Source organism: Amphiura filiformis, chromosome 6 (genome assembly GCF_039555335.1).
Source record: "Amphiura filiformis chromosome 6, Afil_fr2py, whole genome shotgun sequence".
Lineage (NCBI taxonomy): Eukaryota > Metazoa > Echinodermata > Ophiuroidea > Amphilepidida > Amphiuridae > Amphiura > Amphiura filiformis.
Window position 1 is genome coordinate 12566222 of NC_092633.1, and position 27479 is coordinate 12593700.

The following is a 27479-nucleotide window of genomic DNA, read 5'->3' on the forward strand; positions in this document are numbered from 1 at the left end:
TGTGCATTGTTTGCTATTTGTCGTTTTATAATGTATATTTCACAGTCAATTGCATTTTGTTCGATCTTGCCTTTTTAGGCTCATGCTGTGCAATATCTTGCTTGTCTTTTTCAAACTGGTTTTTTATATTTTGGTTTCCTCAAACTATTTGTATGTTTTAAAATTGTAAATTCAAATATTGTTCTCATATTTTACAAATGTATGTGCTTTTAATGTCATGTTTTGTAAAGCGCCTTGAGTTCTTTTGATGTAATTGCGCTATATAAGAAATAAATATTATTATTATTATTATTATTATCTTATGTAAAAGCTATCAAAATAATTTGTTTGGAATCACTTCAGGGTTTCAGTTAATGTTGCACTAAAAGCCACAATGTATGATTTTCATCAAATTTTATTTGGTTATTCTTTACTTGAAATGTTGAAATAATATTAGTAATAACTGTCAGGAAAGGTTTCTGTCCACTTTAAGCCAAAATAACAAGGTAAAGTGAAAGAAACCCCACTATCCATTCAACATGGAGTTCTATAAGTGACTGAATTATGACAATATGTCAAAATTGCTCTGTTGATCTGACAAACACAATGAATTTGACAGATTCCAGTTAGGTGTAAGTTGGGACATGTGTAAATATCACAAATATGTCAAAAAGTCAGGTTTGAAAAAAAAAGCCAATCTCATATTATATAATCATACATTATGGCTTTAAATCTCTATAAATGAACATTTTACCACATATTATATAATTCCTTCTACATGTATAATCTGTGATTTTTATATTTTGAGAAGCAAGTTACTGCTATTTCAAGAAATGAACACACATCAGTGTTGGTTGTTTTATGCTATAGCTCCCTCTGTTGTTAGCTGGGTAGTGCAGTTGGACTGGTCAAAAGACAACATCCATTGAAGTTATCAAGAAAAAGGTTGAAATGTTCATGTTTGTAAAGTTAGTCCTAGCTGCCAGTATCACTAATTACGCCTATATACTTACTTACCAACTAGATGTTGGTTTTGTCATTGTTTTCATAAAACTTGCTTATTGTTACATCAATCTTATGACTGCTCCATAGCTATGATACGATGAAAATTTAACATACTATAAATGGTATAACATGTGAAGACGTGTGTAAATTTCAAACAGCTGCAAAACAGATTCTAAGAGCAACTATTACTGGGGATGCTAGTACTTGCTGAACTGCATAAAAGGTAACTCAATTTCTTGTTTACCAGTTGCACTAAAAATTGTGCAAACATACTTACACCTGAGAGAACTAAATTATAAGAGGCACCACTCTGATCACAAAATTGAGAACAGTGTTATTAAATAGTGGGAACTTGTGTAAGAGCTGAACAATGTAAGATCTGTGCCATAAATATTATAAGAGCCATGGATGACAAAGTATGTTTCAAAAAGTTATATGTATTAAAAGTAATGCTATTTGTTATGTGAAATAAAGTACAATAAATATTGATTGTGTTGCGTGTTTCTTAAAATCAATCTCTTCCCCTGCCATTAAGATCCGGATGAGGAGGTATCATTTACATTTACCTCACTAATGCGATCTTATATTGTGTTTCATTGAAGAAGTGATTATAATACTACAGGCTATACCACAGGCTGTTATTAGCCATGATTGCTGGAGGGCGAGGACTGTGTAGAAATAAAGCATTTTGGGTGGAGCATATTTCATACTATATGTTTCAATGTTTTGGAATGAAAATATGGCATTAACAGTAAAGAAACGTAGCAGCAGGAAGCAGGAATTTAAAACAAACTACAACAAAAGTGGACTTTTATTTTCCGAGCAGGAGAGATAAATATCACACACGTTGCACATTGTGCATTAGCGATTTTTTTGTATTGGTCATGGTGGTGCGAACGATATTACAGCTCATATAAATATACAGATTTTGTATGGAAGATATGAATTTTGAGGTTTGAGAATACTGCAATGTGTTTTTCAAATTTGGCAGTCATGGGACTGAGGTGTGTCCACCATTGCAGGTCCACTGTTGCAGATTAATTTCTCAGTTGTGTGTTCTCGATTGACACACAGGCATCAGGTTCTCTGGTTTATGAAATTATGAATAGTAACTAGGAGCCAAGGATATTTCTGTTAATATTAATTATCATTTTAGAATATTAAAATATAGCTTGAAGTTACATAATGATGGCAATATTTTGATTTGTGAGAAGGGTGTTTATGGATGGAAGCAGGTCATTGCTGCAGGCTATCTGTATTCATACAGCTTGCATTTGGGCTAGGTTTAATATTTTCTGCTCTGCCATGGAGATATTTTGTCATATATAATTCAATAAATAAGGCATAAGTGTGGTTCCTTGTTATTTTGCCTGTGTAGAATATCTTGCCGTTTACAGGTGTTACATGTACACAAATGGAGATCTCTGGATCTCATATAAGCCACATGTCATACTAATTGTAACATCATCATCATCATCATCATCATGAACAAGAAATTATGACTAAACCTTTCTTGCAAGTATCAAAAACAATTGCTAAAGATTCATTTAAATTTGGGCCTTCTCCCGGGGTTTACCAATTGTGCTTTTGAGGTAGCATTTCAGAGAACTTACAGTAAAAATATCATTTGAATGAACACAGCTGCCAACACCTGTACATGATCTTGAAATATTTGAAATAATGAGGTAATGTTAAAGAAACCCCACATACTATATTGGCTGCTTAACTGTGGACCTCTATGGGGAATTTAATAAGTTATTAAGACATTGATTAAAAATTGTTCTCTTGTCCTACAAGCACACAAATATGCTGATTCCAATTAGGTGTAAACATGGACATGTAAACATAACAAATATCCAAAAAAAATCAAGTCAGGTTTGAAAAAGCAACCAAAGTCATTTAAAAAGATTGTATATTATGGCTTTAAGAGGAAACTCGCGATAGCAGAAACAAAATGAATATATTTTTATGCATAAATCCCAGAAAGAGTAGAAAATTTGAATTTTTTAGTCTCACATTGTGGTTATTTTCACTATCCTCAAGTCCCAGAAGAGGCATTTTTGACCAAAGGCAGTTCAGTGGATCCAGCCTGCGATGCCTGAGGAGCTTTCCACACACACACCTCATCTCAATCATAGGTCTTCAAACACAAAATGCTCCTAATATTGTAACCATCTTCTCTGGTGCAATCAAAGCTATGTGATTGTCGGCAAATTGTAAGAGTAAAATGATTAAAATGTTACGAAATTGTGCTGTTGTTATGTAATAGACCTATTGACTATTGTTAATGTTATAGTAGTTACTAATTTAAAAATTGGTCAAATTTTTTTAAATCCTATCCCCCCACTTTTTATATTCTTGAGCGCCATCCTAAAAAAAAATTGGGTCTACAATTCACAAAATATTTCAGTCGGCAAAACATCATCACATGCTGTACACCCCCTCCAAATCATATTGGTCTAGCAACGCCCCTGTGTGACCCATGTTTGTGGTTCATCCCCGTGTGGTCATTTGTCCTCCCTCCCAGGTTTGGGCATTAATAAATACTTTAATAGTTCTCCCAATTTTATGTTGATTTCATCTTAAAATTTGAAAATGCAAATGCATCCAATTTACCTAAAACTTCCAGATTAGTACTGATGATTGGCCCTTTCCACCTGTTTACTGATATTGGATCACTTCTATAGATACCAATACATCCATCCATAGACATGAGAGACAGTAGATCACATCTATGGATACCAATACATTAGCCATTCATAGACATGATAGACATTAGATCACATCTATGGACGGCTAAATATTGATGCATTGGTATCCTCAAGGATCTTCTGCCAAGCAATTTTGCATAACTCTTATTACATTTTCAAGATGTACAAAATTACCTCCCCTCATTCACTGGAGTCACTAGTCACTCAGGAAAATGCCAATAAGCCTGCAGCAGCCATCAGGTTGTGGTAGTAATTTCATCAAAGACTTGGCATGGCCAAGGGAGTATGAAAATTGATGTATAATTGAGTGGGTAGGGAAGTATAAATTCAACCAAATAATCTATATGCCCAAAAGTGAGGGGAGAAATTTATTTATGCAAGGTCCTGTTTTGTCTAAGCTTGTACTTGAGAGGAGGAGGCTTGGAACATTATTCATAGAATTATGCAGAAGTTGGTTGTGCTAATAGAGTAATACAATCTGGGGATAAACCATTAGCGAAACACAGGTTTTTTTTTACAAATCCAAATGTTTTAGCAATATGTTGCAAAGTGAAAATATGTGATTTGTAAACTTGCAAAAATTATGCAATGTAAAATTTTACAAGTCTTCGACATTCATGTGTTACAATATGTAGGGGTGTGTTTGCCATTATATTAATCTTAATAATATTTTGTATGGACCAACCAGTTTTGATTTAGGTTAAGTAAATAGTCCCCACAGACTTGGATTAACAATGTAGTCATTTTACCCCAAATACTGAAATACCCATCTTGAAATTGTCTGAAAATAAATTCCAGAAAATTTTAATGGGAGACATGTTATGTCATGTGCAAACATATAGAAATGCATTTCACATATGAATAATTTATATAATTACTGGAGTTAAAACCCATCATGAATATTTTGGAATTCAGAATACTTGCAAACATTTAGCATACTAGACTGCGAGAGAGAACATTGGCATTATTTAGTTACCACTTTGTAAAAATTTACGAGGAAGAACTCGATGTATGAGATGAAAATCTATACAAGGGAAGCAAGCAAGAAAATCAAGCACATTTATATGAAAGCTGTGCAAATAACTTAAATATTAGACAGAATTGAATCATTTTTGTTATTTGTGGTTTTTAATACTAAAACTGTAATTTTCTACTCAAGTTTCAGCACGAAGACAAAAATTGGTTTTTTAACAGCTGAAAAAGTGGGCAAAGTATTTAACAAGAAAAGAGTGCAGCTAAGGTCGTTTTCTCTCATTAGGGACCGTTCACAGACACTTGTTAGGGGGCCTGATGCAAAAGGGGGGCCTTGAATTTTTTACCCTCCTAAGAGGGGGGGGCTCTGAAAAAATGAAAATTGAGTTTATATGCTTTTATATGGGGTTGACCCATAATTTTCATGTCAAAAAGGGGGGCCCTGAAATTTTTGAGTTCTGTAAAGGGGGGCCCTGAAAATTTTCATGGTGAAATCTTTTTGCATCAAGCTCCCCCTAACAAGTGTTTGTGAACGGTTCCTTAAACATAATGCTTGCAGTTGGTATCATTTTTGTATGAAACCAACATTCTTTGTCCGTGTTTTTTTAATACACATTTTATATATTTTATTATCCTATGCATCGGTGTCCCTTTAAATACAATGTATTGGTGAAATAGTCAATCCACTATAAGCGCTTGTTTACTTCAAGTCAAAGTCCATATGTTAGCTGTTCTATAGAGACAACATTGTGTTGCTTTGCACTGATGTCTAGTTTTTATTATATAAAAAAAATCAATTTTTATATAATATTCAAAGAAATACACAATTGTTCTTATGAGCTGAGGGGTTGTAAATTCCTGCATGGTGAAGAAAATGGTGAGATTCTGATTTTTTAGATATTTAAAAAGTGGACTTAATATCCGCTGATGGTAGAATAAGTTCACATAGCATAAGATAACCATGGTTGGTTCATGCAAGATGACTTCATATTGCAACTAGTCTTAATTAAAGAAAATTTTGCATTTTAAATGAAATATAAATTGCCAAAAAAAAGTTTCCTTTTTTAACTGTCAGTTTGTGGCCATCAAGTACATAAAGAAAAAAAAATCTTTTTCTTCTACTTTTCAATGAGGTGTCAACTGTGAAATGATAATGATTCTTTTAATCTGTCTTTGCAAATATAACATTAACAAACAAAACGGAGCAATGATAATGATCAGTAAAATAACACAGTGTAGCGCTCTGAATAGTCTGTGAAAAATCAAACATAAAACTCCAAAATATGTTATACTGTACTTTTATATGTCAAAGTGCCATGTCTTGTTGTAGTGGATTTTTTTTAGTTTCTAGAAACACTTTATTCCAATATTTTATCATGATAGAGTTACTCTAAATATTTATTTTATCAAATAATGATTCCATGAAGGGGACATCTTTGTAAAATCAATTTACAGCATACGACAAGCTATAAGTCAATCATAAATTGATCAAATTTTCTTGATGATTTGATTATTGATTTTCCATAATTTGATAATTGGTTTCCCATATTGAATGCAATAGGTTTACCCAGTGGAGTACAGACAATCGTGGTCACGTGACTCTGGGAAATTCTCTCAATATCCACCGCCATCAGATGACAACATACGGGACAGCATTAGCGACAGCTACGATGAACCTTCTCATACGGTGTCATCATCTTCACGTCGTCTAGGTAGCGAGGACTCGCCTTGTGGCACAGATTGTAGTAGTGAGACAGAGATACTGAGACCTGATGAGTCGGACCCATTTGCAGGTAGGTCGTTAACTCTATTCATGCATATGCTCATTGAATACTACATTGTTTTTGTTGGTCTAAAGAGGATTGGGAAATAGGCTGGGTAGCAATTTGAATTTTAAGATAGTATTTGGAGACTAATGGAAAATGCACTATACAAAAACAAAGGAGCAATCATGCACAACTTTTTATAAGTGAAAACAGTGATTTTTGATTCATATATTGCTATTATAAAGTGCACTGAGGATCTGTGGTATAAATGCTGGTTTAGTGTTAATATTGTCTGATGAAATGTTTTTCAAAGTGAAGTACAGACATGACAGTTGTTGGTTAAATAGCCTGTATGACATATATTAATCGTTAAGAAATAAACAATAATAAACACCTTATGTCAGGTTGTGCAATTAATATGCATCACTTAAAATTATCCTTTTGAGATAAAAACTCAGAATTGCTGTAACTTAAAAAAAAAAAAGAAAGAGAGAAAGTAGAAACCAGAACAAACAAAGCAAATTATTAAAATTATTAATTACAGGAGAGGTATTTTCATAAAATGAAATGAAGTTTTTAAATAGCAAGACAAATTATATGGAAGAAGAATTGAGATCATACCATATGGGATACTGGGTCAATGTTTTTTCAATAATGTTGGCTATTTCAAGATATTTTTACCTGCACCACTGTCTTATGATGATGGTGCATAAAGTTATTTTGTTAAAACCACTTGACCAATACTAGGCATGTTTCTACTCATTTTGATGCATTTTGTTCAAATTATTTGAAATCGACTACAACATGATAAGTGATAGAGAACTTGTATTGTATGCAATGAGCTCTATAAACCTTGCCATTTATGGAGGTTAAGTTGCCAGTAGTACGTTCTTTATAATGTACAAGTGACATAGAATAGAATATAGTGCTAGTGCTAGTAGCGACAGGCCATACAGTCTATCATTCCCTGGTTAGGTTTAATAGATGAGTGGCACAGTGCAACCCAAGCAAGATTGTGTAACACTACACTGAGATTGTGTATGTTAGAACACTGGTAAGTGAGTGACTGACAATTTGTGCGAATTTTTTTACAACCCTGTAAATCCTCTTGCTGTACATGTGGTTATAGGAATCTGCCTGGTGGGGACAGGTTGGTCTGTGATTTCATAAGGGGGTCTTGCAGGCTGAGCTGTTGCAAGTGCACCTGATAGTAAAAAGCACTTCAATTGTATTGATGCGTTAGCGAGATACATCCCCTGTGTTTATATTTGTGTGTGTACTCTAAATGCATAGTATTTCTTGTGTGAGTGACATGTGGCATGTAGAGCTGGCTGAGACAAAGTCAGTTGTTAGTTGTATCATCAGAGGACATCTAGGGTTGTTAAGCTTATGGTTGATAGTAAGCATGTAACCGTGGTGATAATAAGCATGTAAAATCACTTCAGTGTCGCCGCGGCATCGTGATAGCGAGATATTTCCTGTGTGTATTAAGACGAATAATTACGCGTCTTGTAGTAATGCATGTTACCTTACGATGTAAGGTGGTGATGATAGATGCTTAGGGAAAATGCAATGGAGCTGCACGTAGCATTTGTTTGTATATTACGTGTTATTGTTTTGACTTGTTTTATCAGTATATTTATGTAAGCAGTAATGCAAGTGTATTATTATTTTCATAATCGGAAAAGGACATTATTGAACCAAAAACAAGGACAAAAACATAAAGCCGGGACCTATCAGAATGGCTTTATTTTCCCTAGTTTCTGTACTTAGGTGTAAATACAGCACTGAAACAAATCAGCATTTTTATACCATGGTATTAAACCTACTCTATATGATGGGTCATAGAGTAGGTTTGACACTCTACAATGTGATCTCAAAACATTGGCAAACCTTCCATTCGCAAATATCTCTTTTACCTTCTACCACTAAGGGTAAATCTTGAAAAGGTATTTTCCCATACATATTCCTTCAGTTTGTTTGTTTGCTTGTTACTCCTTTGAACAAAAAGAAATTTCAACATTTCCTTGGTAAATATAAAGTTGCTACAGAGTTTAAGGTGGCTGTGTACTCTCAGACATGCATGTAGTAAAAGTTCAATAACTTTGTAATTATTCGCGCAAAACATATAAAAGTACACATTTTTATGAAGGCAAGACATCAATAAATCATAATATAAATACAGATTTGGGGTAAAAACAACAATTTTGAAGAAAATCACAAAAAAGTGAGTTTTGGCAATATTTGTTAGGTACATCATAACAAAAAACACTCTTTCCAAAATATTTTATTTTGTTTTTAGGTCAATCTTGAGGCTCCATTCCAAAAACGTTTTTTTATTTTTTGATATTGGCCTTATTTTTTGAGATATTGACCATATAAGGCATCAAAATGAACTTTTAAAAATTCACAAACGCCTATTTGCACAGAAATAGACCAAAATATAAAAAAATGAGAAAACCGTTTCTTGAGTCGATCATGCTTTTTACGATGATCATATTTGGTTACATATAGATGCTGTATTTATTGAGTTATCGTGTACCTAAATCGTCATTTTACCGAGAAAATGAACATTGAAATAATGGCCGTTGAAGTTTAAAGTGGTCACATTTTGCACTTTCATCGAATCTCACAGGAGAATCGACAGTTTTCGTTTTGTAACTTATATTACGTGAACATCGGGTAAATCCACAGCCCCTTGAGAAGTTTGAGCGAAATCCATTCATAACTTGATATTTAAATCGGGAAAGAACTTGAAAAAACCCACATTTTATCAGCTAAAACGGAGCCATTTGACCACTAGGTTTTTGTGAGATCAGTGCTTCCGTGGTGTTTCCATAAGATGCGCCACGCATGCAGATAAGCGTCAGCGTATGCGTCAGCGTATTTGTGCGTTAACAAATTGCGCGATCAACGCGATGAGTTATTCTTGTGGCGTGTACCTTGCTGGTACAACAAAGATTTTCTTTCCTTTTCAATTTCAAACACGAGTGGAATAGTGAAATAAAATCCTTAAAATATTGCAGTTGGAGTTTACAAATCTGGATTTTCATTCCTTGTATTTATAAAAAACATAACAAGGTACAAACATATCATAAAAACTCAATTTTGAGAAAGAAACAATGGCTAGAGTACACAGCCACGTTAAGACAGTAACCACCTGTATCAGGTGCATTAAAAAGGTAAGAAACTGCAACAAATGAAAGTAAGGTACTTGGAAGAAGTGAATAAGATACACCTTTTTGTCTAAAGAATGGCCCAGATAAGCATGTTGAAGCATGTAGCAAGGGTAATAATGTAGTAAGTCAATTTGTTGGAATGTAGGACAGGGTGCTCTCTTTATTCATTGTCAGATTTGGTCACATACCTTGAGGGGGAGGGAGGGAGGAGGTACTTCAAACAGATAACATGTTTTTTATCCTTTCACTCTGTTTCATGTATAAGCTGTTTCTCTTTACTTCTGTTTAACCTACATTTTGTATGTATATTTTTTTTTATCAAATTGCTGTTTTTTGCCTTAAAAGCAGGATTTTTATCAAATCTGGAATTGAAGTGTGTGGTGAAGAATAGGGATGATAATATTATAAATATTTTCAGTACATGTAGAAGGACCCAGAAGCAACTCTGAATTGGTGACCTTTTTCATATAGATTGAGAAAGTAGCTACCAGTAAGATCAATTAAGGAGTAAAGTGAAACCTTTTAGGGTCAATTTTTATACAAGATCAATGCTTCTCTTGCTATCTCTGTTTTTTTACAGAGATTTAACTTTTCTGGATTTATTTAGAAATTGGGATCTGGGGCTATAAATAAAAACATTCTGTATATTCTTGCAAAACAATTATGTTTTTTTTAACACTTCTGGAAATGGATGATAATTTGGCCAAAAAAAACCCACATTTTTTTAGGGGGTTGATAGTGATACTTTGTAGTCTATTCACTGGACGAGCTCCCATAGATGTTCAATGCAGCGTGCTTTATTTTCATAAGTACCTGTTTATATGTCTGTTCTACGTACAAATTTTGAGAAATGTTACAGTTTGAGCTTCTAAAATGATGCATGTTAATTTGTGAAATGTTGGAAATAAGATTTTATTGATTGCGTGTTATCTAGATTGAATATCTAACAGTATGATATGCCAGAGTAAAGATGATTGAGGAGGAGAACATCCTCATCTTACAAAAAAAAAATCTGTTACATGGAGCGTTAAGAATGTGAAGCATCAGAGTATGTACCATGGGACTCCATATAATTGCATATTCTTCCTATGCTTCAAGGGAGCCACAAGATAGCATGATAATTTGGCAAGACCTTTTCACCCCCGCATTATTGATAAGTATAGACTACTAGTTATTACTATATTCAAAGGAAACGGTAGCATATGTTTGAAACATACACAAGAAATTTGAAGATAAAATGATGCACATTGTGACTATGGAAAGGGTTAGAGCACACACATATTGTAAGTTTAACCCCAGGCCAAACAGAATGGCCGATGCTACTGAATGGGCCCAGACACTATGAAAGGTAGAAAAAGGTTAGGTGATGACAAAGTGAAGTACTTTGCTTTTAAATGTCGGTGAATTCAGGCTATTTATACTGTTACTGGCGGCAGGTTGCTCTTCTTCAAAATCTCGTACATTTTTAAGATGGTGTATTAGTGAATGTGATGTACTTTTGTGTGGCCTATTTTTGTGCGCTAAAATGTTTGAGGATGTTAATTTATGACAATCCTCATATCCAGTACGCTACTTAATAGACAAAAAAAAGATTCTGTGAGTTTTTATATTCACACTTAAGCTTTACTAGTAAAAATCACACTGCAATATATAAAAAACCCTCTGAATTACATTCAAAAATATGTTGCCTGCAAAATTGTCCTGCAGTACAGCATCCTCTCTTATGTTTTTGTATATTCTAGTCTTGTTACTTGTATTTACCACTTTATTTACAGTCATGTTGTAAAAGGTAGCACTTACATGTTTGAGGTTCCACAAAATTCAAATATTATCTGAATTACGGGCATAGAAAAATAGATCTTGTAGAATTTTAAATGCAAGTCTGAATTTGACATTGATTTTTAAAAGCACACATAACTTTTTAGAATAACTAGAGTAATAACTATACTTCTAACAAGAAAGACAGGTTTCTTCCTATTTCATTCCTTATAGTTAATAACAGTAAGTAAGATTATTAGGAAAATAAGAGAAATCTTTGTCTTTGCCCACCTGAATTGACGTTACTGCAAGTGTCAGTGCATACAGGAAGGGAGTTGCATATGGATTTATTTGTAGGCTACTGCTTATCAAGTGACTAACTGCTTTATTTTAAGAATTTTGACCCAACTTTGATATCAATTGACCACTGATGATACTAATGATAGATTGCGAATTATGTGTGAAATGATATATAATTCATTGATTGCGGATATAACACTGGCCAGACAGTTAGTATTATAGCTATTTTTGTCCAGCATATCCATAGTCCATATGGTCACTGCAACCTTATACTCTTGGTGTAAGCAAAAAAATAATAATAATAATTGCATTACGATCAGCTTGTCACCATTCCCATGTTATGCCTCTGCAGCGATGAATCCAATCCATCAATCATAATTACAATGTTATGAAAAATTTCAATTCATTTAGAATGACTTTGTCATTCAATAATTTAGCACTACTATGGCTGTTGATAAAATGATGCTTTTTATTCTGCTTGATAAGCTACACAAGGTGGGGGAAAATATAACCAGAGGCACCAGGCAATTGCCATTGGTGCCTCTTTCCTTATTGCACCATGTAATGCCTTAGTGCCTATATGATTGACCCATTGGTAGGCACTAAACACTAACCAGATCTTCTCTTTCGTCATGCTTGTGGTCAGCTCATTTAGAAAACAATATGATTATTTGTGATTTTGATCAAAAGTCTGACCATGTTCAAGCTTTCAAATTTCCTGCCCCCCCCCCCCCCCCCCCCAAAAAGCCAACCATATTTTCAGTGACAAACAGGGCAACTTACAGATTTTACTTGCTTGCATGTTTATGGATCATTTTACCAGGTATCCACTGTTTGTATTGTGAATACACAGGAGCAAGTTTTTAATGGAGAGCAATTAAACTGGGTGTGTTCTCTATCCTTTTAATATGTCGCCCACATAACGAATACCCTTATTAAAAGTGCAAACCATATGATGTTGATCAAAAACAAATTCATAATGGTAACTTTACTTTAACTAAGCATATTCAAAAGAATTGGCTTGAGGCTTATGAATTGTGCGCCGTGACAAAATTATATTAAAAAGCAAACCTATCTGAGAGATGTTAACTTGCAGTAGTCAAGAAGCAGTCTGCATAGTAACTTATGTAAATACTGTCTGCCAATTTATATTGCTAGAGAATTAATAATGTGAATGACTATATAGAGAGGAAACGCATATTAAGGACAAAAACATAGGTATTCAGGAATTTTATTGAGTACATTAAAGGGGCACGTGTGATCCTAACATTTATGCCATGCAAATAGCCCTGTCAATTCAAAAGTGTACCCAAAGCCATTATTGTCCTAGGCATCCTATCTCCAGAACTTTAACAGCCTCCTGAAGTATCGTAATATGTACTATTGTTTTTTTTTTCTTCAAATCAGCTCAAATCCCAGGCCCGGATCAAGCCCCAATCCTCCAAGGCCGAACACTCAGGCACTTTTAATATTCAGACCTTTTAATATGACGGCATGGATCCCGCAAAGGAGACAAAATATTCAGCCCCACTGATCCGCCCCAACCTGCGTGCAGCCAAAAGAGTGAAGCCTCAATTGCTCAATTTTGTCGAGTACACACTGGAGAATAATTTTAATAAAACAAAAAATATGTTTTTTAAAAGCTCTTTAAAACACATTTAGTTTAAAGGATGTTTTAACTGCATGGAAGTTTATTTCAAGCCAAAGAACCATAATATTTAAAGGTTTTGGCACTTTTGTTTTCCATCATCTGTTCTGTTTTTTTAGATCATGTCATCTCTGTATCAATTCTGTCACCAAATGTTGCAAACAGACATGCCTTATGAATGTACTTTCCTAATGTTTTTCCTCTCATTTTATCATGTTCCCTGCCTGGTTTGCTTCTTTTAACCTCCCCCTCCCTTTTCTCTCTCCCTCTTCTTTTGCAAAATCATTACAGGATTTGAACTACATTGCAAGTACATTTTTAACTAATGGGAGTTGATGGAAATATATCACAGAACAAATTTGCAATTAAGCATTATAATATTGATGAATGAGAATCGACAATTTGACCTAATTAAAACATGAGCTAATACCACTGAAATCCTCAACCAACAATTACCATAGTGAACAGCTACTGATCTGATTGACGAAGAGTTATACTTATATAAATATAATATTTCCCCCAAATTGAAGTGACTCCCATGAATCCCCCCTGAGTGACATATGCACACATTGCAAAAACACAACAGGATTTGGTGTTATTTAAATTCTATGCATCAATTAGCAATCATATTTTAGCCTTAAGAAGGAATAATATTAGCAACATACTGATGTGATGTGATTGAAATAAATCTAGTTAACCCATAATGCATTATATGTTGAAAGGATCACAATAACATTTGCACCAATTATTTGGCATTCAACTTTCCTTTTGATAGGAGTATGTGTGTCGTAAGGGTTGATTGATGAAAATCATTTTTTCTGTAATGTAAAACTTGTACACAAAAAGCACAATTGAAACTATTGACTTACTCACATTTTCATCCGTCATCTGACGCGACTTTGTCAAAAGTAGATAACTGGAGCAGGATTTTTTTATAATTTGGAATTTATCATCGATAATTGTAAATATTTATCTTTTTTTAGAATGGATGTAAAATAAATATTAACTGCTTATTTTCTTCCCAGATTTGTCAGGAAGTGCCAAATATGTTAAAATTGTTTTATCAGTATCTATAGGAGCTACATTTGAATAGTTTTTGATGATGGAGAAATCTGACTAAAACAGGATAAAGTATTTTGTTTTAATAAAATATTGAATCGTAGCTGTCACTCAATAACAACAATATTTACAATAAATCATAATGTATCAAACATCAAACTAGGAAGACGATTACCACCAGACTTTCCACCAGATATTTGATGAAAAAGTGGATATAATCACTAAAAATTTCTTATTGGTGAAAGAATGTTCTAATTTCCTCCCATCTTGCATTTTGTTTCAACCATTAATGATTTAATCTATCATTAGCACATGCAGGTGATGTATATTTGCAATGCTTTATGGGATGCCTTTCAATACATCAGCCACATGCTATTGAACTTTTGTGATGCATGATTTGGAAGTGATGAAGCACTGCTGAGTCAATTTTGCCTTTCAGAGGCGAGCAGTTATGTTATGAAATTAATCATGTTAGGTGCTTTTTGTTTTTCGCTGAGGAAAAGTACAAGTGCATCTAGATAATCATATTGTGCTGTTCCGGTTGAAAACCATACCCCCCTATGGAACATCGGACCTTAATCTCTCACATAGGGAATGTGACTTTGAAATGGAGTTATCTGAATGGGTGACTCCATTGGATATCTACACCCCCTGTGTGTGAGATTAAGGTCATGTTTTCCATAGGGGGTGTATGGATTTAAACTGGAATAGCCAATTGGGTGTTATCAACCATAATCTAGCACTCCCTTAAAATTGACAAAAATAACAAGTAAGGATTTGTGTCAAACAGGTGAAGAGAACAGAAGCATTTAGGTCGGTAATCTGGGAAAAGTGGTTAATAATGCTGCTTGAAGTGTTTCTTTACCATGCATACAATTAACTAGACTACCCCGTAGTCCACTTGCCCATTGTGCATACTCTGGATATTGTATTTAAGCTTAAAACTCTGATTTAATTAATGTGTGCACAATTGATAGATTTTCACATCTGATCAGTCACCCTACTCCCTCTGTTTGTTAGCTTCCCAAGTGGACTACTGACATTGCCTTGCGGTTAAGATTTTTAACACGGGACTCTATGGAGAGTTAGGCCAATTTCTGGCCTAACTAAAATTGTCCATGATGTAATGCATCTTTAAATGGATCTGCCTTGTGATTGGTTGCCCATACCTCGCTATGGTTTAAATCGTCTGGGCCCGCGCCATTACCATTAACTACACCGTAAACAACTGTCTGTGGTATTTGCGGTGCTTTTGTGTTGACGCGAAAGTTAATCTCTCATCAAACATCTAGCGCGTCCATGCTTAGTACTTGTGGTTAATGGACTGATAAACAAGTATGCTTGACAGTGTGTTTTTAGAGAGCAAAGTCCAGGGAGTAAAGTTCTGCTTACAATTCAAAGTTCATAGTCGAAATTTCGGGTTCGCTATCAATAAACTGGTAGATTCCAAAATCAGAATTGTTCAGTATTAAAGTGAGCCGTTATAATTATGCAAGATAATGTTGCATTCAATTACTTTTATTGTCACTAATCGTCTGTTATTTTAAACTCTTTATGACCATTTTACTATTGAATACTTTAATTTTAATAAACATCAGTATAATTTTGAGTTCAACGAAATGGGTTCATCATGACTAATAATAACATATTTTTAATAAAATTCGACTATGGCATAGTCTAACAATTAACATGAGTTATAAAATGCTAAGCAGTCAAATGATTGAATGCAGATAAATTGATTGTCAATCAATCAATCAATCAATCAATCAATCAATCAATCAATCACAGGATTCTGCTTTAAAAAGTGTAAGCATTGTTTTAGATTGATTCAGATTGGTTTGTTTGTTTGTTGGTGTGTGCATTCGTTCATCTATTCATCTGTTGGCTCTTTCATTCATTTACTCATTTGTTCATTCTGCTTGAATTTGCAATCAAGTTAACGTTACTACCATTATTTTGTTCTGAGTGAGAAGCAAGCATAACCTATAGCAGCTGACAAACCCTCTCCTTTCCTCATACTGAACATGCCAGTCATTAAAGAATGCCCTATCCCAGCATTTTCACTTTGTATTCAAATGTGTATGCATGGTCATTCTAAAAATCCAAATGACCCCTGTTTTGGTATATATTTTCAAGAACATTTTTTAGCCATTTCACTCATGATTTACACAAAAATGGATACAATTGGCTTCAAATTATGGACCTATTTTTAAATTTCTCAAGTACACTTTTACAAATGTGCCCCTATATGTGATGTTTCAAGAGCATCAAAAATAAATTTTGAAATTGAAAAGAATACTGGGATCCTATCTCTCTTTGATTACCTGTGTACATTTGCAGTTAACTGAAGGAAAAAAATCTGATAGTTGGATCACCCTCCAAAACCCATTTACGAGATTTGTGTATCAGGAAAGTGCTCATAATCAAATATTAGTTTGTTTAGTAATGCCCAATACTAGGTAATCAAATAATAGATACTCCGCTAGCAACAAAAATTGAAAATGGAAGAGCAGATTGTTGGGATGTAGAGCAGCATTAATGGGAGGGTTGTGACTCTTTTGCCTAGATAGGGTAGATACGGAGTTATTAGAGAAATACACAATCTGTATTATTTTGAGGAGTGGGTTTATAAGGCCAAAAAAATAAGAAAGTCTGTCTCAGACACATTTGGTAAGAGAGCTAAGTGCTATGCTTTTAAAAAAATTTTTGTAAGAAAATGAGCTATGCGATATATATATATATATATATTTTTTTTTACAGTCAAGGCACAATATTTATGTACTTTTTGATATTCAAATACAAAAATATAGTGATATACATACACACTGAATAGTTTTGTTTATCTCTTTTACAATCATGGCTAAATGTGTACAAAAAGCAACAACCATATTGCAAAAAAAGACAAAATTGGATCACGATACGATACTGAAATATCAGAAATAAATTGAACATATAGACAAAAAACTTTTTTTTTTTTTAGGGCCAACGCGTAGCGCTAAGCGCTAAATTGGAGTTCACATAGCAATGCAGGCGGTGTCTGAGACAGACTTTTTTTTTTTTTAGCCTACTGTATGGCTCAGTATTTACAACGTGAAAGTGAATGTCTCTTTTGCCTAGATAGGGAGTTATTAAGAGAAATACCCAGTCTGTATTTGAGGAGTGGGCAATTTTACTCTCAGCCACTGTTCTGTCAGCCTTTGGGTCAAGAGAAAAAATGTTTGCTTATCTGATCTCATCTGCCACTTAGGTTGTAAAAGGGTTGAAAAGTGAAGAGTAAAACAGAAAAGAAAAATACCAAAATCAAAGAAGAACATCAACAAGTTTTGTTACTAAAATGGCATCAGAGGAATCATTTCCTTGATGTTTGTTTGTTGCCAGTCAAGCAGCCAATCAGAAGTGTGTTGTGTGGCTAAATTATCTCTTGAGTCAAACAAAATTTTTAATTGGGCAAATTTCACATGAGATAGATTTTTCATTTTATTTCAGAGGTTACAAACCTTTAGCTCAAGATCTATTGCTGCAACAAACTGTATGTCCATGAATGCAACTCTTAATCTGGTATTAGAGGAATTTTTTGTAATTTAAATCGTCTGTAGAGAAATATGTATCATTTTTTTTATAGCTATAGCTGTAGTTTTATCCCTTGTAAGAAAGATATGTTATGAAAGACTTACATGGATGTTTGGTCGGCTTACTCTTTAGTGATGGGAGTTAAATTTAATATTACTTCACAGGTTCGTTGGGAGGCTACTTTGCCTTTTGGATTGCTAAGCTGGTATATTTTTTAATCTTACATAGGTTGCACTTATTAAGATTATGAGAAGGAAAGCCGCTACCTGCATATGGAATATTGGTATCTGTATATCCGTAATACATTAAGTAGGAGTACAACATCAAAATAGCCTAGAAGAAATACAGAGAAATGAAAAGGTCAACATGGGTAACCAACCATCAGTAAAGGGTTTCTACTTTGTAATTGAACCAGTCTTATTACAAGACAGCTTAAGCTTTCTAGTGATTACTTTCTTGCTTGTATTAAGGGGACACCTAGTGATTTGCTACACTAGACAACAACAACAAAATGGTTTTGTACTTGTAGAGCGCAAAAACATCAGACAACACATCATTGTGCTGTCCAACTTAAAACTGCAACTTAACCCCTCCCCCAACTCCCTTCCTGCTTTTCGTCTAAGTGGAAGAGAAGAAGGATGAAAGGAAGAAAGAAGATGAAAAGAAAAGTTGTTTTCCCCTTGTGATTTTGAACCACTGGTACTAACCAGTAGAATGGAAGAGTCTCTTGAATTGATTCTTGAGTGGAAGCAGTCTAGAACACCCTAAAATATTTTATTGGCAAAATTCAGGTTTCGGCATTGTTTTGGACTAGTGTAAACTTTCTAATAAATTCTGCAAATGACATAGTGTGAAAGAAAGCCTACTATTAGGACAATTCTGTCATTTAACATGAAGGTTGAATAAAAGAATAGTAGAACTTGTTATAGATATTCCAAGCCTAGAAAAAATGGGGAATTCAGGAATCTCATTCCTGATAAATTTGGTAATCTGGAGGAAATTATGCTCTTTTTTGATAAAGATATATATAAGAAATGATTGGAAATCCTGATTTGTTGGAAGGAAATTTATCTACATTCCTGGGAAATGAACATTTTTTCCACACCCAAAATGTCTAATTGAAACAGACAGCCCTTAAAAACAAAATTGCTTTCATCTCATATTGTAATACTAACTACCATTTCTTGTCTTTTCATTTACTGCTGATATTAAAGGACACGTTGATGACATTCTTGAAGGTAACCTTTGGTATCTTGTCATTGTGTTCAAGTTGTTAATTCTGTGCATGAGTTGTTCATGTTGTTCACAGTTGTGCATGTGATGTTATAAGATACAATCAGATTCCTCCTACAAAATAAACAGGGACAGCAAGATGTTCATTTAGATACCTTGTGACACCTGTATGTGTGACATACATTAAGAGATGTAAAATGTATGCCTTGTATACAGGTTTCAGGTACAGCTATGAACATGAAATTGTCCCTTTTGTGTAAATTTCAAGCAAGTGCCTTCAATTACCCAGTAGAAAACTAACATTGGCAACCTATATCTGGATATTTTATGAATGGGCAATTCCAGTTGAAATCCATGCACACCCTATGGAAGACAGACTGTTTCAGTAGATTTCAAATGGTAACCGTATTTCAAATTTACCTGTTGAACATGTTTATTAATACCTGCTGAAAGATTAAGGTCATCTTCCATAAGGGTGTGTATGGATTTCAACTGGAATAGACCTATGACAATATTTTACATTCAATAAAGATCACAACAATAATTTTGATAAAAAGAGCGCACTTCCTTTAAAATATTTTGATTGAAATTGAAATTGATTTATGTCTTGGATCATATTTTGACACTCTCTGTGTATCTGATTGTGTATAGTGTTACCATCCTTCCTGTAACATATTAATGTACCTTGGTTTTGTGTTACATGGGAAATTGAATCAATGTTTTTATCAGACACTTTGGGAACATTATTTGCATTTGAAAAGTACTCTCTGAACAATTTGATCATCAGATTGAAAATTAAGAGAAAAAAAAACCAATAGGAGGAAAACAAAAAGAGCATGAAAAAGGAAATAATGAGAAAGGGAGAATTTAAGAAAGAAGAGAAGGAACTCAGTAGTTGATGAGTAGAGCAACAAAATTGTTTGATTGTTCTCATCCGACTGACACTAATCTGGAAAGTTTTTACTCTACAAAAGAATACCCAACCCTAATTTTGGAAATTAAAAAAAAAAAAACCTTTTTTCTTTCAAAATTTTTGACACCCTGAAAAGTTTTTTAAAATAGTTTCATCACATTTCTAAACTGTTTTAAAATATAAATGAAGTGATACAGTAGAGAAATAGCCCAATATTCACACATATTTGGGCAATTTATTAAGCTAACTGGGCCCGTTATAATGCTTTGGCTATGACCAACCGACCCTACCCCTTGGAGGCGATCTATGAACAATCAAACAAATTTTTTGCCCTACCACGGAGCATTATCAAAGATTTTGAAATACTAGTATAGTGGGAAGAAATCAAGTTGTTCGCTGGGAAGCATCAAAGAAAGCATGCAGTTCAGTTTTAATTCTTGTTACCAATTATGTTTCAGTTCTTTTTTTTCCGCTGGATAGAGTATATACTTTTCGCTAGTGAATTTCCAATTAAGTCTTTGTCATCTGTTTGTTACATTTGTTTATGTTATGGAACGCTGATAGCAGCCAGTGCACGTCCAATGTATGGATAGGTGGCTGATATTTGTGGCCACTTTGAACACTAGAGTGTGGAGAAACCTTTTTTTTTTGTTTTCAATTTTCAGAGCATCTTGATTTTGTTGCAAGCACTCAACTTAGCCCAGCAAGTTGACAAATTGGCCCAGAAAAATTTGACAGAAAGTACAAATAATTTGGGTTTTGTGACTCATTGAACCAATTTTGGTCAAAATTACCAAAGTGTCCTAAGCTGAAAATCCTAGAGAGAACACTGGTGCACATCCTCTGTGGTGCTTATCAACATGTACTACATAGGCCTACTTAGTATTTGAGGAAGAAAGGGTTTCTCCAAGATAGACAGAATGTATTAAACTGAGCACTAAGACAGTATTTCTACTACTGTCGCATACAGGAAGAAATAAATACTTCCTTTACAAGTTTGCATGTTGTTTACTGTTTCATCAATATTTGAATGTCACCCATAGAAGAGGGGACATAAAAATTAATTTTGGGTGTATGACCAATGAGATTGACTGTTACATCATTAGAATAACAGGTCAATCTTATTGACGGAACTGGTTACATACACAGAGAATAAAATGCAGCTCGTGAGAGGTTGTAACTTATTGCAAAACCTATCTGAATATTCACACACCACCTGATTCCTATTTTGGCCACCTGTACAGGTACATAAGTACCTGGAACTGTGCAGTAGAGGAGTAACAGTGTAGTACCAGTGGCAGGCCCGTAACCAGGGGGGCTGGGTGGCTTCCCCCCCTAAATCCGAAAATGCCCAAAAGCGAACGAGCGAAAAAAATGGGTTTTTTTATGCCTTTTTGGTCAAAAAAGGGCCAAATTTTGGGGCAAAAAAGTCAACTTTTTCCAAATCTGCCCTCCCTCAGTCCAAAAAGGTCCTAATTTTGAAAAAAGGTTCACTATTTCAAAATCAGCCTCCCGCCCAAATCCTGGTTACAGACCTGACCAGTGCAGTACCACTGCTGGAGATTCCTGTGCAGTAGCAGTATTGGCATTGTTTAGATACTCGGTGTATACCAGTCAGGTACCTTGGTGACGGTTTACCTGCCTACACACCCCTTGACACCCATACATATACATGTCGGCCAATGTGTACAACACAGATTCTTAACCTCAATAAGGTGGCTAGGAATCTTGTAGTGTATATTGATCACTGACCAATGAGATTGAATGTTACATCATGAAAAGAAAAGTATGGTCAATCTCATTGTGAGATATTGTATTTCCTCGAAAGCGATCTTGGTAAGTGAAATAAATAAGTAGTGTTGAAGTCTAATTTTGAATTATTCTCAATTCACCCTCAATTACTTCTGTATTATCATCTCCATTTTGTTAATTGTTTTTACCATTGAAAAGGTTGGGGAGTGTACATTTACACTGGGTCAATCATGATATCTCATTTTTATACTGTAATCTGTGATAATTTACTGAATTTTGGTGAATATGTTTTTAGAGATGAAATTTTAGAGTTGGAAATCAGACATGCATGTATTTTACACTTCAAAAGTGTGAATCATGTTGTGCCTCAACTTGTTCCCCACATACTTAACAGTACCTGGCGATAGAAAATCAGGGCACATGCATTGTATACTGGGTTTTGCCAAACCAACAATTTAGTCGCACAATTGGGACATTTTGAAGGATTTCACCATCATTTTGGCAGACTTTCCTTAAAACCAGAGAAAACAATATCCTTCTTTATGGCTAATGCTGGAGATGACAATAAATGGCAATAAAAGTCAAATGTGTGGTCAGTTTTTGGAAATAAGGGCCAAAAATGTGCATTTTTAGGCCGAAATTTCAAGCCGAAAGACTTGTTCAAAGACTAATTTCAAGTTATGAATTCTAATTTTTGAAGAACTTCATTTTCGAATATTTTTATAACCAATTAAAATAATAAAATCATGAGCAAGATTTTGATTGCTTAGGCATGGGCCCATTTTCCCTCTTATTTGCAAAAATATTAAAATTTGACTTTTATTGCCAGTTAGAACTATCTAAAGGATTAGGATTTAGTTGACAAAACAAGATGATATTTTTTATATTAAAACAAAATTAGTGAAGTATTTTTCTGGAATCGTTGTATCTTGACCCATTTTTGAAGCGAAATTAGATGATTTTTTCAGTGATTTGATTTGTGATTTAGGTTGAACATTGTGGCAACTCTGATAGCACATCTATTTACAGAGACAGCACTGTTGACTTACCATGGAGAGAAGAAGAGATAGAGTGGATATTACATCAGGGGGGAAAAGTAACTCAAGTTTCTATGGCAACATCAATTTGCCCATTTCAGAGATTCCATGTGTCAACATGGTGTTTAAATAAACAGCGCTCAGTTTAAATTGGAATGGTAAAAAGCGTTTTGTCAAAACCTGATGCATGCTGAATTAAGGTGATGTAGTGTTTTTAAATTCTTGAAGAATTTTGCTTTTAAAAATCATAGTGGCAGTGTGAAAAAAGAATCGGCACATTTCTATTGCATTGTGGAATTATGATTTTTGAACTTTGATACAATTTTGAGATTATGTATGTTACAGTTTTTGCAAAGATCATTTAGATTTTTTTGAAATTCTCAAGACTTTTCCTTTTTAAAGTTTGACACCTGATGGTCACCTTAAGACAAGCAAGTAATGTGGTTATCTCTTGGGTTGTAATGGTTGGTTGATTATAGAAAAACTGTGTCTTGCTTGTTGAGAGAGAATGTACATTTGATATACTTTGATCAATCGCTACATGATGATTGCCAGTAGGCCTAAAAATTTTTTTGATTGTGTAACATTATAAACTTAAATTTTACACACATTTTAAACGGTAAATTGCGTATAAAGGCCTTGGAACTTTTTTGTTTCTTTTAATTTTATTTTTTTGCCTAAAAATAAGAAAAAATTATAGGGTGGGCCTATTTTTAGAGTCAGTCGGGTTACGCCAATCAAACAATTTTTTAGGCCTTATTATATAACAAATAATCACCACTGTGGAGGAAGTAGTTTGAGCAGTACATATGCATCCACCTCAACAAAATACAAATCGGTCTTGCATGACACATACACATTTGAAAACACTGCACGCACTATGCAGTGTGCAATTGCCGACTATCAATACACTTTTTTTTCTGACATTTTTTCTGTTGGCTTTTCGGTTTTAAGCATGAATTTGAAACAGGTATATAAAGGTGTGTGTATACCTAAAAAAGCAAATGTTCTTATCTGTCCCTAGCTCCAGTGACACCTCATGCATATTTTTCCTGGGTAGGATACGTTCACAGATCGGGCAAGTGTTGATAGTACCTACATGCAGTAGGGCAGCCTACATTTATTTTTCAAAGTAAAAATGCTAATACCTAAGGGCCACTACCGTATTTCGTCAAATAGTCGCCCCCCTCAAATAAACGCCCCCACCACTTTTTTTCAACCAAGATGTTTCAAAAATGCTGATATTTCCATGCTATCTTGTGTAGTAAGCTTACCAAGTTAAGCACATGGTCCATAATAAGCGTCAATAATTGGCGAAAATCTGGATCAGAAACCTGGAAGTGAGCCAGAAGTCAGTGTTTCTAGTTCATAGTTCGTCATTTTAGCGTGTTTTTAGTTTACCTAATGATTTTAACGGGAATTATCGTTCTAAAATTGACCTTGAATAAACGCCCCCCTTGGGAAAATGTAATGCCCCCGGGGGCGTTTATTTGACGAAATACGGTATATACTCAAAATATTTGACGTCAACAGAATATCTGTCAACAAGTTGTTGTTATTTAATTTATTTCTATTCATTTTTATCTTCTAACGAATGTATGTTGACGGAACGTCAATCGTATTTAATGTCAAATGGCTGGTGGAAATATATTATCGATTTTACGTCATCTAACATTCATTATGACTGGAAATAGAATGGGAATAGATTATTAATGAAGACATGCATGTTGCATCAAATATTCTACAATGAAGTAAAAGTATGCAGCGGGCCTTACAATATAGTTAGAGGTCCAAGGAGACTAATGAGATTCATTTGAGCAGATAATAAAAGTATAATAATATATTACTGACTGATTAACCATCTTTTTTGGGAGGTTCACCAAAATAGCAGGATGGGATTGAGAAATGTGCAACATGTAAGTCTGATTGAATCTGGGTAAAAGGCAAGTAATCCCTGTGAGATATACCTGGCTTGAACTAATCATGACATAGCACCTTTTTGTGATGAAGGTGTTATCTTGTGTCTGTGTGGTGTGCTCATCATGCTTGTCCTAGTTGATGATCCATACATTTTGATCAGACACACTATGGACCAGAATGGCCTCATCCCAATGGCATAGTTCAATAACCTCAATTAAACACTCATAGTGCAAAAAATTGACCTCAAGTTGCAGAGTATGAGTTTTTGTACCCAAATATTCTACGGTCATACAATAAATGTACAAATGTATTGGGGTTAAAGAACTGTGCCCTGATAGATGAATATGTTGTGGATCCTAGTGACTATACAGAGTATGTGGATTGAGGATATAGGTTTCCTATTTCTAGGCATAAAGCATAGCTAAGCATAGAACCATTGATTGATACCTATAATGTTTCGGGTATGTTACTGGTTTTCTATACAGTAGATTTGATTAAGAGAATACTACTACTTAAGGGTTTATTCCAACCTGGAAGCTATATTACAGATTTTATGTGGGTTCTAGCCAGAGAAGATATCTTACCCTTCCCAGAATCCTTTGCAACATGATACATCACCTCATTTCATCACATAACACTCCCATTACTTTATACAGGTTCCCTTAGTTTTCATTTTGAGAATAGACTGGCTAAATGATGGGTCGATAATCAAGAAATAACATATTTTGCAAGACCTGGATGTGCTCTGTTCCTCGAGGTACTTTTTGTCGCTATAAACCCATGCTGCAGTAGATAGCCAATCATTATATGGAAGAAATGCATTGTGGGAGGTGTAAGTTATCTTCTCTGTGTTCTAGTAGTTTGAAATCTTTTCATATGGGTTCAAATTTCACAGGTATATTGCAATTTTTAGCAGAGGTTTAGCGACGCAGAATGGTTTGTGTTGGTTTAGATTTCATATGATGTCACAGTGGCTATTAACAAAAGATAGAACAGGGCCAGCCAATAGCAAATGAAATGGATTGCTGCCAGAAATAGTAATCAACAGAATTTGTGGCCTGATTTGAGGAAGCAATAAGCATTGAAGTGTGAAACGAAATTAAACAACTACTTCTTGTTTTTATCAGCTTGTTATGCAATACGAGTTAGAAATTGTCTATCGCAAGTAAATCTGTGTCTCTTGCTTAAAAAGAAGTTTTACAGAAAGTGTAAGAAACAATTGAGGCCATAATGTAAGATCTTTTTAAATTAATGTGTTTTTTTTTATAAAAAGCTAAGAAAATTGGAATTTACTACCAGCACCGCTTACGCCAATGCGCGCTACGGTACAGTCCTTTGATGTGTGTATGACCAAAAAAAATACAAAGTAACGTCACTTAGAAACAGAAACTTCTAGTCTTTGGTGCGGTTTGTGAATGGAGCTAGTTTTAGTCTTTGGTTTAAAATTGATGAGTGTTTTTGGATGCAAATGGTCCTTTTACAATTAGTGATGAGTGCCCCATCTCCCAATCATGCCAGTAGTAGACATAATACACGAACCTAGCTGTCATCCGCATGTAGCCATGATAGCCAAAATCCTGAGGCTTTTGGATACTAAATGATGAAAGCTGTTTGCTACTGAGCAACAAGCATTTCAGCATGCATTGAACCCTTTAGTCACTGGGCTTTTTAACAGATTTAAACTGCGACCAGGGCGTAATCAATAATTGATTGGCTGTAATTTGCTGGGTCAAATTGTTTTTAACGGATTAGCGGTGGTCGACGAACACATAAGAAATTGCCAAGGGACAACATTAGTGAGTTATAAGAATATTACAGTTTTACTTGGAGATTCTTAAAGGCTTGGTATACAGAAATGGACAGTTTCAATTTGAGCAATCAAGCATCCTATTTTAAAAGAGCTATGATGTGAACCAATCCCGGGAACCAATATGCTTACTTAGTTAGAAATAAATGCACATTGCAGCCATTTATTACGTAAACTTGGGGGTGCAGGGGTTGCAACAACTCCCATGCCAATCCGAATAAAAAGGTCCACTTTTTTCTATAATAACATTGAAAATCAGCCCTTTTTTGAATGAAAAATTCACTAAAGGTTCACCATTGAGCCTGCTGCTCCAATAAATTCTGGTTAGGGGCGTGAACTTGCCCATTTTAGTTACTTACTTAGAGCTATCTAAGCTTATATAATGGATTCCATGAGGTTAAGATATTGTCAATAGTCAATACATTACCAGTACAGAAAATCTCAGCAGTTGTGGCACAGTTCAAAAATCTGTTCCATTGATCCAACTTCCAAATGATCTGAGGTATGATAACTATACATAGAAGGCACAAGCTCAATGCAGATATTTGCATATACTGAACTCTGTCTTGAGAAGATGAGCATGTAGGAAATGTCCTGAATGACCGTGCTTCTGATGCTGGTCAAGATGCAAGCGTCAAACACTTCCAAGAGGGAGTAATTGTGTGAGCATCTTTGTAGGAAATGCTTTGAAATGGGATCTGTTTGCATGGTCAATCAAATCAACTTCATTGGACAAAATCACAATACTCTAACCCACAAATATATTTTATGCGTGCACTTTTTATACAGGTGAAATCAAAATGTTTCATAACAATATTATATGTCTGTGATATGATAATTGCAAATTTTAGTTCCAGTATTAGATTTAAT

General features: G+C 34.5%; 1 protein-coding gene across 1 annotated transcript in view; it reads left to right on the top strand.

Annotated features, from left to right (window-relative positions):
* The window catches only part of LOC140154988 (ankyrin repeat and SAM domain-containing protein 1A-like), a 114585-nt gene that overhangs the window by 37069 nt on the left and 50037 nt on the right, over window positions 1-27479 (top strand). The window contains exons 12-13 of the mRNA XM_072177655.1: window positions 6229-6460; window positions 19162-19185. Of these exons, the coding sequence (XP_072033756.1) occupies window positions 6229-6460; window positions 19162-19185 (256 nt within the window). The remainder of the gene's footprint in view (window positions 1-6228; window positions 6461-19161; window positions 19186-27479) is intronic.